This window comes from Acanthaster planci, linkage group LG15, assembly GCF_054643075.1.
Source record: "Acanthaster planci isolate LZ-2023a linkage group LG15, COTS_SCS, whole genome shotgun sequence".
Classification (NCBI taxonomy): domain Eukaryota; kingdom Metazoa; phylum Echinodermata; class Asteroidea; order Valvatida; family Acanthasteridae; genus Acanthaster; species Acanthaster planci.
The window spans coordinates 14,341,188-14,354,168 of NC_141791.1; the positions used below are offsets into that span (position 1 = coordinate 14,341,188).

Genomic DNA, 12,981 nt, shown 5'->3' on the forward strand with positions numbered 1-12,981 from the left:
TTCTGCAGCGAACAACATTCATTATGAAACAGCCGTGTTGAAAGGTGACAGTGAACTCTTGTCGTCTTAGTCACCTCGGGCGATTCCTGAAAAGCAGGAGCTTAGCTTCAAGCTAGACTGGATTGCTGCATTATTTGTTTAATATCGACAATTCATTAACTCTTCAATATGAACAGAGGGTGCTGCTGATATGACGCGATAATAGTAAAACTGTATTGCATATCACGTTGATATCCGTTGGTTATGCCTACGTGAACCAAAACAAACGCGCGCAATGACCTTGCACCAACCTCGTCCCCATGGGTACGATCTTGCTGCGATATGTTTGTTCCCACCATGATATGCCTTGTGCTAAGGACGCGCACCCAGCCCATGGAGTTGAAGTTGCCCTTCACAGATTTTAGTGAAGGAAACTAAGTACGTCACGCAAGGTAACAGCAATAACGACGCGCAGAGCATTGTGGGTAAATTATTGCTAGGCGCGCAAACTCGCTCAATAGGGCGGTTATCAATTGGACATTTTTCCCCCTCATTGCTGAATATATTCTCACTACTTTATTACTTCAACCAAAATTGATTAAGATAACTAATGATTTGAAATATATCGCCAAAAGACACGTGATCAGTTAAACTTAGTAAGAAGGTTAATTACCGTAATTGTACAAAGGCCATATTTTTTTTATCATATAAGCCGACACTTTGACTGCATCGAAGCATAGCCATTGGCTAACCAAAAACTTAAAAGAACGCTTCGCTAACAGGAAGTTGTAACCTCGCGGTCGAAGGTCGTGCATGAAATAGCCAATCACAGTGCAAACCCATCAGCCCTTCCTAGTACCCTGCTAGGCGGATTTTTGGACCATTTTCCCTGATGGGTGTCTTCCTGCTGGCGCACTGGAAAATATGGTTATACAGAAAGTCTGCACCTACAACTGTTTCATTCGATCAATTCCAAGTATATGCGACTTAATGACGGCTTTCTATGTCAGCAGACTCAGTGCTTGCTTCTTCCGCTTCGGTGGCGTTTGCACATCAAAGTAGCTAATTTCTAAACACAACAAAAATTTAATTACAATGTTAAATATAATTATTGTTCAAACCTGAATATTAATTGTTCAAACCTCGCCAGTTGAAGGCAAACCATTTTCTAAACTTTGCAACCTCCGTGCGGATGTGAATTTATGTACTTTCTCAGAATTAACTCCCTTTCAAACAAAGTAAAAACAGGAACTGACAGGAAACTCCACCGTGACCTCAGGCAGAGCTTTTAAAGTTTACAGGAATGCAGACGAAACTGATAACATGAATTTCAGCCAAGAAAATTTCGGTTTGCTGGCACAAATCGAGTATATTTAAGACCTTTTCATATAGTAAAAAATTGAAATAAACATGGACATTAACAGAAGTGAAAGATTTTTCCTTCTATACCGGGAAAGTGCCAACCTCACTCGCAATGTTTTCCTTTCTACGAAACTTCAGAGAACACCGAGGCAGACTCTAAGGTCACTTTCGATATATGAAATGGATATGTCAAACCCTGGAATTTGTCAGAATACTGTCACGTGATGACGCGAAACATAACACTGAGCATCCGGCACGACAAGCCTAAAAAGAAATATCTTGATTTCATTTTTGTACCACCAGTGTATAACGGATATGCCGAGGCATATTTTTACAGTTTTACAGTGATTTTTGAATTAATACAGTGTGCCTGTTGTCAAAAGGCTATAATGCTAAAAAAAGGGGTAAAAAAGGAAATCATGAAGTGACACTTTAGTTTATCTAATTAGACATCCACATTTATTTAGTTTGATACTATCTAGCCGAGACGGTCAATTCTTGTTGCCAAACTTTCTCGGCGTAGGCCTATAAGGTTTTTAGTTGACTCGATGCGTACGGGATCTCAAATCCCTTACCTGAAAAGATGATTTACAAAGAGAAAATGCATTTGAAATTTGCTTAAAATCCCATTTAAAGAGCATCACTAAAGTGGATATAAAATGAGCAAATAATGCAAAAACAGGGTTTGTCCACGGCTTGGAATTTTGCACGACCTCGGTTTAGTCACTTTAAAGACCACGGTCTCGTGAGGGCGCTTTGAAAGCTGGCGCGTTTTTCCAAATTCATCATGGCGCACATTTCCAATGTTGTCGACAATTCAGCTCAAGTCAGTTTTCATGAAAGTATATATGACTGTAGAATGAAGGTAATGAACAGTATTTGTCCAAATATTGTAGAGTATATAGGGGTGAGCAGAATCGTGCAAAGAGGGCTTTAATGGATAATTTTGGACCCAATTTAATGACTGTTGTCGTGTTGACACCCACAACAAACGTACACTGCAGCACAAGTTATACTGGGCCACAAACTTTCCACTGGGGGGCGTGTAGAGGTTTTTCACATAACATAACATGGAAAGAATTCCATATACGAAGTTCACTTTTTAGGAGAAATTTTTGCTCCAGGACAGATTTAAAAAGGGGCGACATTTATTTTTGGGGGATAGAGATGTGAAAGGGGGTTCAGTAACTTAGGGGGACAGGTTTAAAAAGAAGGGGCCCCACGCAATAAAACGGCAAAAAAGTGAGTCCTTTTGCCGTTCTTTTTTTCCCTACTATATCCTCTACTGTTTCCTCTTTCCTTCACTATCCCGTCCTATTATTTCTCCACAGTTTTCCTGTCATTAGTACAAGGATTATTACAGTTAGTATACACATTTAAGACATTTAATCCAAATTGTGTCGTAAAGGGGAAGCGAACCTGCAATGAAGAGAACTGTTAGGTATAGAAATACAGCAGTCTAACTGACCACGCCACACGAGCGCTTGTTGCCGGAGAAAGTCGATATGTTCCATATAAAGTTACGGTTGAATTAAGGAGAGGTCAAGATGAGGTCAAGATGAATATTTAAAAAAATTAAATATTTATGAAACTGAATATGTAATTATTCACGAATATTTGTATAAATTAGAATATTTAAATATTAATAAATGTGGCTATCCGTTGTTAATATAAGTAGGTTGTGCCAAAGGAAATCAACTAGGTAAGGTACATGTCTGAGCACAATTGACTGTATGACGTGAGTTATCTCCGTACGTCGTATTATGTAAACCAAGAGAGAAAGAACAAGTAGAAATGCAGTCGGCCGTACGAAAGAAGGAATTTCAGTCCAATGCTGTATAAGAACTCAGGCTAGGTGGAGTGTTGCTTCATCCATTAGCAATACATGCACTATGAGCGAGAATTGGAGTCGCGCAATTGGTGAGAGAGGTGACTATCCACACCATACAGTGGAAGCGACCAGTTTGGGTTCTACCCGGCCGAATACATGTGGCGCTGCCGACATGCAGGAGTAGACCACTTCAATCAAATCCTTAAGGATGTTCTTCTCCTGTACAAGCCTACCCTCACATTTTAGAGCGCAGATAGCCACACAATAATCTAAAGACAGGTTTCAGCTCCCTTTTCCCCTTCCCTCTGTATAAATATAGAAAAAAACTCCTCCAACTGACAAGCACTCTCTAAAAGACTGAAATTTGCCCCTTTTTTCCTTCTAAACAAATTGTCCAACTTACAAACTGTCTGTAAAAGAAATTGGGCCCATTTTTCCTTCTAACCAAATCCTCCAACTTAAAAATTGTCGCAAAACACGCACTATTTTCCCCCAAGTAAAAATTGTACATGTACAGTAGGGCACATTGCGCGGCACCTCGTGAACTGTGTAGATCCATCCAGACAGATGACGGCCCTCTGCACTCCTTGTGTTGCGGATTCATGCATAAAATTACCTCAATGCTTGTGGCAGCCCAACCCCTTCCGGATATGATTCGGTTCATGCGCACACGTCGTGCGCATTCGCCATGTTCTTCAGAAGCAAAGATGGCCGCCTGTCGATGTAAACCTGGTCCATGTGTAGCTCCAAAAGTGTGCCCAAAACTCCACATTTCTGTCCTATGATGTTCAGCTCTTCAATGCCTATTGGAATCGTCTTCATTCAGCGATCAAAGTAAGGATACTTTTGTAGTAATTACGCGATATTACAGTGGACTTCGTATATGGAATTCTTCCCCATAACATGATGGGCAAAGGCATTTCAGGAAGTGTACCGTGTGTTTGGAGGCACATGCATTTTTCGAATCTGTATTTCTATAGGCCTACACTAGAATGTTGAGAGACTTCGAAGGCACACACGTTTCATTCTGTGCACATAGGCCTAGGCCTATGTACACTTTGTACAGGCCTAAATTAAGTGTCTTACTGTTACAATCATGTGACCGAAAATCCTCTATAGTGTGGATGGATGCAACTTTATGCATTTATCTTGAGCTTTGCATTAAGGTCACAGGGAAGTGAAAACACTGTTGACTTCTTGTTATGTAGCGGTTTGTTTTCACTGTAAAGGGTCATCAAGTTCCCGACTATCATCAAAACTTGCCTCTTCCAACAGGGCCTTCTGGTTATGTAGTTGTTTGCATTTACATGAAGCATAATCAATATGACAACTTTGTGTTTTATAATAATTAGTGAACTTAAGTTCCGCTTTGGCTCCCTTGTATTAAATTCCAATTTTGAAGGCTATTTTTAGAGGCATTTTATTTACCATATAAGTTAAGGTACCTTTCAAGGGAAAAACTGAATGTTTGTTTTTTGGTTCAACAGTTTAAAAGAAAAGGCACATGGCCTTCTGGCTAGTTTACAGTTGTACATTGTAAGTCGAGACCCTTAAGACTATTATGAGACCCCACAAATCTTTACAAGACTAACACAAGACCTCCAGTCTGATTTGAAATCACAAGGCAAGGTACTCTTGTGAACTGCCACAAACCCATTCATGGAAAGAATTCCATTTTTGGACACCACTTGACTCCCTGTGCGTAAACTCTATGAGACTAGTCTGAGAAAATCTATTTTCTAACTAAATACGTGTACCTCAATATTTTCACCACTAGATTTGATTGTTTGGCACATTTTGTTCCCTTCTAGTTAGATTTTTTTCGCATTTGCATTGTTCATGATGTTAGTTAAACCTATGAGTAAGGATCTCTGCTACATCTTTGCAATGCATCAGTGTCACTGTTTTAGTGGTTACTGTGAATTGCTCAAGCATATCCATGCTCATTTTGATCTTAACATCAACATTCTTGGTAGTGAGCATATGTGTGTAAATTCTGGGGGAAGGAGGGGGGTATGCATTCCCCTCCTGTGTTTTTTTACTGGGAAGACTGCCCGTCTTATCAGTCTCACTTTTTTGTGGTGGGGCTACTGTGAGAAATTGAAGATGCAAACACTTTGAATGCCCCATTTTGACATTTATGGCATGACTGCTTACAGTACAGTGCCTGTATGGGGGGCATGTGGCCTAGTGGTTAGGGTTCGTAGCTTTCATAGGGTCGTGGTTCTAATCCAGCCGATGGCAACATGTTGTGATCTTGGACAAGTCACTTTACCCCAACGTGGTTCTCTCCACCCAGGGGTAAATGGGTATCTGTGAGGGTAGATAAGGTTAAATGTAGCCATTTGCCCCTGTATGGCAGCATTGCAGGCTACCACATGTATACTGCAAAGGGGGGCTGATTGGATTTCAGGAATGTGCAGATATTGTGAGTCTATTGAGCGGGAATAACAACAATAGATTGGCATTTTTGAATTAAAGATACTGTGAGATACTGGTCGCCATATAAATGCTTTGATGTAACAAGGGGGGAATAAACACAAGCAGTAAGTAAACAGGTTTGGCCATATCCACTCCATCTGTCGCTGACACAGACTTTTCCCACTGTCAACTTGGTCTTTTTGAATGCCCTGTTTATCTGTTAACCTTTCTCCCTCAACCTGCAGATACCGTTTTGCGTATTCTTGAATCCCACGATTGCACCTCCGTCTTCCATGTACGAGTTTACTGCTCATCAAGGCTCATTACTGACCACCTCAAGCAACCTGCTGGTAAGTTTCTTAATTAGATTTGTGGTTACAATTACATGTTAGTCATTTTGTAAGCAATAAATGTTTCCGCATCGTATTATGAGGAGAAAGTGTTCACCAACATAGTGGTAGCCTGGCAGCACACTAAGTCTTGATGTCTCCAACCATGTTTGAAATCTGACCACTAATGTAATGGCAATTTCATGAGCTGCAAAATGAATTATTAGTAATAAACACTTTATTTCTGGGAAGCCTTTGTGAGAATATGCTGTTTTTTGTCTCACAAGGACTGTTGGGATCTCCAAAATATTTCACAGTTCTATGCATTTCTGTCTACAAATTCACATGGGACTAAAGCACAAGATGCAGAGTCTCATTCACAGTTTCTGGGCTTTGCAGTTGATGAGATATTAAAATAAATGTCAGGTGAACCACTCTGTTTTGTAAAGAAATTGAAGAATTTGTATATCTGAAAAGCATGTGTATCAAATTTCATTTAGATTTTGTTTATTATGCTGTTTTAAGTGATATGTTGGTCGGTTGTAATTTTTTTTCAAAATGTCCTTTCCTGAATATCATATTTTTTCCGAGACTAAAAAGAGAGGAATCACAACCTATTGCTTATCGAAATAGCACTACATGTTCCAGTAATCAAGTATAAATAGATTGGAATTGGGAGATCAGATAAATTCATTACAGAAGTCGAGTATGCCATGCAAATGGTAGTTGTCCTTTCCTGAAGATACATACTCTTTTACAGGAAGTCAGAGATAATTTGTTGAACATAACCGTGTACCATACATAGGGGTATAAACATGATGTTGTACTAACAGTGCTTTTCTTATCAGTGTTGGACAGTGAGCGTATTTTGTCCATAGAGTTGGTTTTAAAATTCACACCAACAACATGGCAAGGGGGGGGGCTAGTGTTTTGTTCTCACAGGCCATTGTGGACTCACAATCTGAGAAAACATGGGGCACATACATTTATCTATCCAAGTCACATTGCAATATCATGTTTGTCTGGAAATGGATGATTTACAGTTTGATGTAAAATACATGTATATGGGTTGAGTCAGTTTGATTAAAAGTTACAGTTTCAGTCTAGCTTCGGTATATGACAGTGTTCAAGAAAGGACACTTCAACATGCCTATCTACCAACATCTGTTATGTATTGTTTTAATATTTCTTTGCGTGTACAAAGCCATTTCATTAGCACAGGTATGAAAACTGAAAGAGTCGAGCTTAATCATTCACTGATCATGCTCATGTGGCTGTGCATAGAAGACCAGTAAAATGTTTGCTTGAAAGGTTAACTTATGTGGACAACAATATTGTTTAAAGAATTGTGGAAACGAGTACAAAAGATTACTGATTATTTTCTTGGAATAAACTTGGAAGTTCCCTGATAGAAATTATTTGAACAGTAATTTATAGTGGCAAAGAACTTGTGACACATGGAGGGACTGTTTACTAAATATTTGACCACAGACTTTAAAAGAATAGAGTACTCAAAATTAAGGGTGTGCTGCATTTCAAAGGATGGCACTTCCATGTGAGGCCATCAATAAAAAGGGGCGTGGCAAAGACCAGGGGAATTCCCCAGCTGGGAGTGCTGTCGTTACTTCCCAAAATAACCAACGTTTGGTGATGCTTGGCGTTTGTTAAATCTTCATCTTCATACAGCATAACCGCTGACCTAAGACTGAAGCCTGCAACTGAATATCGACCCGAAAAGAAAAGAAATGAGATCGGATCTTTTCCATTAAACCCTTTCAATCTTTTTTCTTTTTTTCAAATTTCTTTATTTTCCTGGAGTACGCTAAAACAGAGTGTGTTAGATTTCAAGCTGATGTGTTTTATTTCGTTGAATTGATAATGTTAATACATATCCCACATGGTCTTGGCCCGTTTTCTTTATTTCTGTGAACGTGGGTTTACAATTCTGCAACTTTTCAAGTTCTCTATTATCACTTGACTCCCGCTCTTTACCTTATAGACATTGTTATTGTAGACTCTTCTCCAGCAGTTACTACCCTCCAATACCCCTCGATTCAAGTCTAGTGCTTAACCTCAGTCATAAACCTCTGACTTCCCGCATCCTGTTAGTGGTGGATGTAAGGGTCTCTAAGCAAGCAATACAAAGGAACTGAGATCGGAGTAACACTTCCGTCAAATTTAATTACTCTTTTTGCTAATCCGGGACACTCAGTCTCGCTTGTAATAGTTATGTAAGTTTGCCAGTCTGGTTTTACTCGGTGAGGGGTGCGTGTTAAGTGTTCCTTGGGGACGTAGGGGCAATAGAATTAATGAGTTATTGTCTCTTCTGCTGCCTAGTTTCAGAGATTCAAATTTTTAAGTAACTGTGAAAAAATTCCTATCCTTGACAGTAGAGAAATGCCCTGAGTTGGCTGAGACAAAACAACCAAATATGTATTTGAAATAGAAATACTTAGTGAATTTAGTTAAGTGCTCTGCTGAATAGGGACGTCCAAATTTGATGTAAAAGTTCAAACCCAATAAAATAAGTCTGATTTTATCCACGATTTTGAGTTGCATCACCGACAATAGCCAAGGCAAGCCTGAGACATTTTGCCGTTTAGGGATAGAACGGTGGCCCGCTGAAGTTTAGAGTTTGTCCCTGGCGATCTTACGTGGGAACTGTATTTTAAATGAATTTTCTGTGGAACTCTGTTGAGAATAAAGTAACCATGCACCTAAGGAAACGCTCCAATCTTGTGGAGCAACAGATTCTGGAAAATTTAATGCAGGATTTCCTTTTGATTAGACCGTGACCTCTTTTGTCTGTGCATTGTAATGCAAAGAGAAGCGGAAGCACGCCACTATACACGTGGTTTCGCAGCTGACCTCAGACAGTGCAAAACGGAAAGCAAAACAGATAATTGATTGGCATTGTAAAGTCAACAAGTCTTTGTCTGAAAGCTGACAGTTAAAGTCAGCCAATAGTCATTGAGAAAGTAGACAAACAAGCTTCTTACTTTAATAAAAACTTCGATTTTATTCATTGGTTGAGCAGAACTCGTTCGACGGGGAATATAAGGAGGGAAAAATACTACGAGCATGGTGTGGTACGGCGGTGTTGTCTTTGTGACCGCGTTCTTGTCCTTGGCGGCAGCGGTGAATTTCCTCAGTGGGCCGAGTAACACGGTTGTACCAGTCGGCGGCACAGCTCGGCTGAAATGCGTCACCGATCTGCGTACCGTCCGCGGAACAGTCACGCTGTACTGGTATAAAGCGCAAGATGGCGGCGGTTACTACATTACGGGTGGGTCGGACATTTACTCCCGGAATCTTGGCGCCGAAAGATACTCACTTGAGACAAGCAGCGTCAATGGTGAGTATTCGTACACCTTAAAAATCACCTCAGTGGAAGCTGTTGACTCCGGACAGTACCAGTGTATGGGCGTGGATTCTAGTGGGCATACTCGCTCTCCACGGGGAAGCCTAAGTGTTGTACAGGCTGCGACGGACGAGCCTCTTACCTGCAGTTTCTACCCGCAGTCTCCCACCGTAGGCCAGACTGTAACGTTCTCCTGCATCGCGCCCAGGGGCATTGCTCCTGAGATGCTGTCCTGGTGGATGGCACACTCAGTCAGGATCCAGCCGTCAGCACACCTGTCCAACAACCACGGTATCTCGTTCGTCAAGACACTAAGCAACGCCGACAACTTTGCTGAATTCACCTGCCTTGTGGGCTCGTCGTTCGACACCACGAACAACATGAACTGTAGCGTGACGCCTCTCGCCGTACCTATACGGGCCGAAGTCACGGCCGAGACCGCCTTTGTTGTTGCAGACAGAACTGCTACCTTCCGATGTCGAGGGACAGCCATTCCACCAGTAACAAGATATCGCTGGATCTACGGCTCAGGCAGGAACACCATCAAGATTTCGACAAGCAGAGGAAGGTACACAGTTATTAACAATGGAGACTCCTCTACCCTAACTATTGCAGGAATAACAATACAGGACAATGGCCAGACCGTTCGCTGTGTTGTCTTGAATGAAGTCACTAAGACCATTGGTTCTTCTACTCTACGAGTTACGAATCGCATCCAGACAACACAGAAAACCACAATTCTTACCTCATCATCGACCTCACCGATGTACAGCACAGTCCTCACAGAAACACCAACAGCATCCTTGGACCCATCCCAACCCACAACTTCAGTCAGAGTCACTGGGGACATTTTGGTTAGCACCAACCAACAGATCCACACGACCAACGACCACGGTGACGTCATCAATATCGTAGGTTGTAAGGACTGTGGTGGCAAGATCTCACCTCAGCAGAATCCTGGTGATGAGGAGAAATCTAGTAACAGCACCCTCGCTGTAGCACTTGGCATACTCGCTATTTGCGCCCTAGTCGCTGGAATCATTGCCTACATTGTTTACACCAAGAGAGGGCGCACCAGCGGTCGGGTCATCAAGAGGAAATGGAAGAACAAGCCACTGCAACGTCTGAGATCGCTACGACAGTCTGTGAGCAGCTCTAACCAAGATGTCGTCAATCCTAACTCTGTCCGGCTAAAGACCATCGAAGTAATTGTCAACCAACCACCTCCAGAATGGCAACTTCGCGTCAAAGACGTGGCAGGTGAAGAGAAAGAACCAAGGGAACAAGACCTCCCCAAGCTTGGAAATGACCAATCACCAGTAATACAGGTGACGCCAGACTGCGCCCTCCCCGAGAACTGTGATGCCTTGTACGCCAAACCGGATAAGATGAAGAAGAAAAAGCGCCATCATGGGGATGAGGATGGTAATGACCCCCGCCCAGTGACCGCTTCTCCTACCGTCCCCGGACAGTATCTCACCGCAGATGCCGACGACTGTTTCTCGGATGGTGTCTCTGATGCTTCGACTTGGGATATGAGCAGCGTGGACTCTGGCTGTGAAGAGGAAATGGATGAAATACGCCAAGATGCCACGGCCTACGCCGAGCTTGACCTGACTGTAGTGGCTGAAAGGAGCAAAGAATGCACACCACCAACTGAAACTGTTGAATATGCAAATACCACGGTTACCAAGACCTCCCTCCCCCGCAGTTAATACATTCAGACTTAGCTAGAAATGCTATGTGTTGCTACGCACATAAGGCTGAACACACTAGTGATGACTAATATGTTATGATGCACATGTATGTTCCAAAGTAGTGTCAAAAAGTGTCATACAAAAATTCCGTGGGTCCTTGGTCATCAACATCTTATAGTGTACTCAATAGTAGTAGATTATCCTTGTGACAAATTCTTCTTGAGATATGGTTGTAAACTCTCAATGTTGTTTATAAACTAATATTCCACTGTCAATATCTGAAGGTTACCAAGACAACCAGGAAACCACTCACAGGAGGGCGGTCAGTTTCAGGCTTCAACTTCCCCTTTTTTGTTTCCTCCGCAGTCAGATCCAATCGGATTTGATGGATTACCAAGGACAACTCAGAAATGCCAACCGAAATTTCCTGACAGTTGGTTTCATAACAAGGGTTAAAGCAAGGTCTGTGATAGAAATCATGGGCAAGTTCGGGTATTCTAGGTGAGATAAGCAGAGGTGAAAAATACAACTATATAGGACTTAATTAATTTGAAAAAGTAGAAAGTAGCATCAAAGGGAAAGGAAACTTTGCGAAGATTGTATCAGAAGGGGCCCAAATTGTGAAAATATTGAGAACAGTTTTTCTATAAATACATGTACATTAGCGCTGCATACTTATGTTAATCATAAAATGTAAATATATCATATAATAAAAAGCATGAAAATTGCTTAGGCAATAAAAAAGGTTTACGGCTTTTGGAGTTGTCGAACTGCGAATAGTTCTTTCCCTCGAATGCCACACATTGTTAATGCGTAATACTGGCATTACTAAAATATGTCTGCAGAGGGCGCTGTAACATTAAGTCAAGGAACTGCAACTCTCCGTTGGTGGCGCTGTTTGGTCTTTCAAAAATTTAATCAATGCCCTATTCGAGCACGGACGTATGTAAAAAAATCTGCACTGCTTCTGCTTTTCGGAGATCCTTATACATTAAAATCATATCTCATGGTTTGGGCATATTAACCCCTTTCCTCAGGGTTTGGTTTTTTCTGGGACACCCTGTAGAGATCGATGGTCGAGTTCGGGCGGCCTGTTCTTGACACGGGTTTCTTGTTCTCGCGCTCGAACGGCGGGAACACGACTCAAGAACACTGTTTTCGGAACAGGATCACGCACCACCTCCTCGTCAGGGTTTTACAGGAACACACGGAAAAACTCGTGAGATTTTGATTTTTCAACAGCTACAAAAATTAGAGAGATTGTTTCCAAAGCCATAGACCATGTAGACAATGGGAAGTTTTGCAAAATAAGCATTAATTATTTTCCGAAACTCAGAAATGAATGTTCCTGTTTATATAAAAAAGAATTCAGCCCATCCAAACCTTAAGTCTCGAATAACGTACATGGACGCCGCCATGTTGCATGTTGTCTGTGATAACCGGTTGTTTGGCGTTCGAGCGGCCGACCCACGAACAACAAATCGAGCTGTTCGTGAACATACTGGAACAAGCCGCCCGAACTCAGCCATTGAATCCACTAGCAAGCCGAATACGTGTACAAAGCTTGCCCAGCAATGACTGCCTTTGTTCTCCCTGGCTTCAATAAAAGCGAGCCAACCTGCGCATTTGTATTCGGCTCGGTAAATGGCCGCTGGTTGGCTTCTGTTTCATATACAAAGGCGTTGCAAGTGCAGGTTTTTTTTTATTTACGTCCGTGTATTCATGCCCAAAGAAAATAATACTTTTGATTTTTACCGCAAGAGGGCGATATATAATAAAATAAATGAGCATTTTTTTTACAGTCATGCAAAATTAAAACTAATGCTACTTTTCTCAGTTCTGTGTTTGTTTTAATACAGACCCGATAAAAAAGTAAAACGAGCTCTAGAATATTTTTCGTTTCTTTTCTTTTTTGTTTTACATTTTGGGGTTTGGGTTTTGTTTTTTCCTGTAGCCTAATTTCTAACCATTGAGAACTTGTTCGTATTCCTAACCAAGGGA

General features: G+C 41.5%; 1 protein-coding gene and 1 long non-coding RNA gene across 2 annotated transcripts in view; both read left to right on the forward strand.

Annotated features, from left to right (window-relative positions):
• The first annotated feature begins 2,116 nt into the window (after positions 1 to 2,116).
• LOC110978910 (uncharacterized) overlaps positions 2,117 to 12,981 on the forward strand; it is a 51,830-nt gene continuing 40,965 nt past the window's right edge. The window contains exons 1-2 of the long non-coding RNA XR_002598144.2: positions 2,117 to 2,206; positions 5,839 to 5,943. This is a non-coding gene — a long non-coding RNA (uncharacterized LOC110978910). The remainder of the gene's footprint in view (positions 2,207 to 5,838; positions 5,944 to 12,981) is intronic.
• Positions 7,568 to 11,723, forward strand: LOC110978904 (uncharacterized). Its single transcript, XM_087146778.1, has one exon. It carries the CDS (start codon positions 9,004 to 9,006, stop codon positions 10,996 to 10,998), a length of 1,995 nt encoding a protein of 664 aa, XP_087002904.1. The 5' UTR covers positions 7,568 to 9,003; the 3' UTR covers positions 10,999 to 11,723.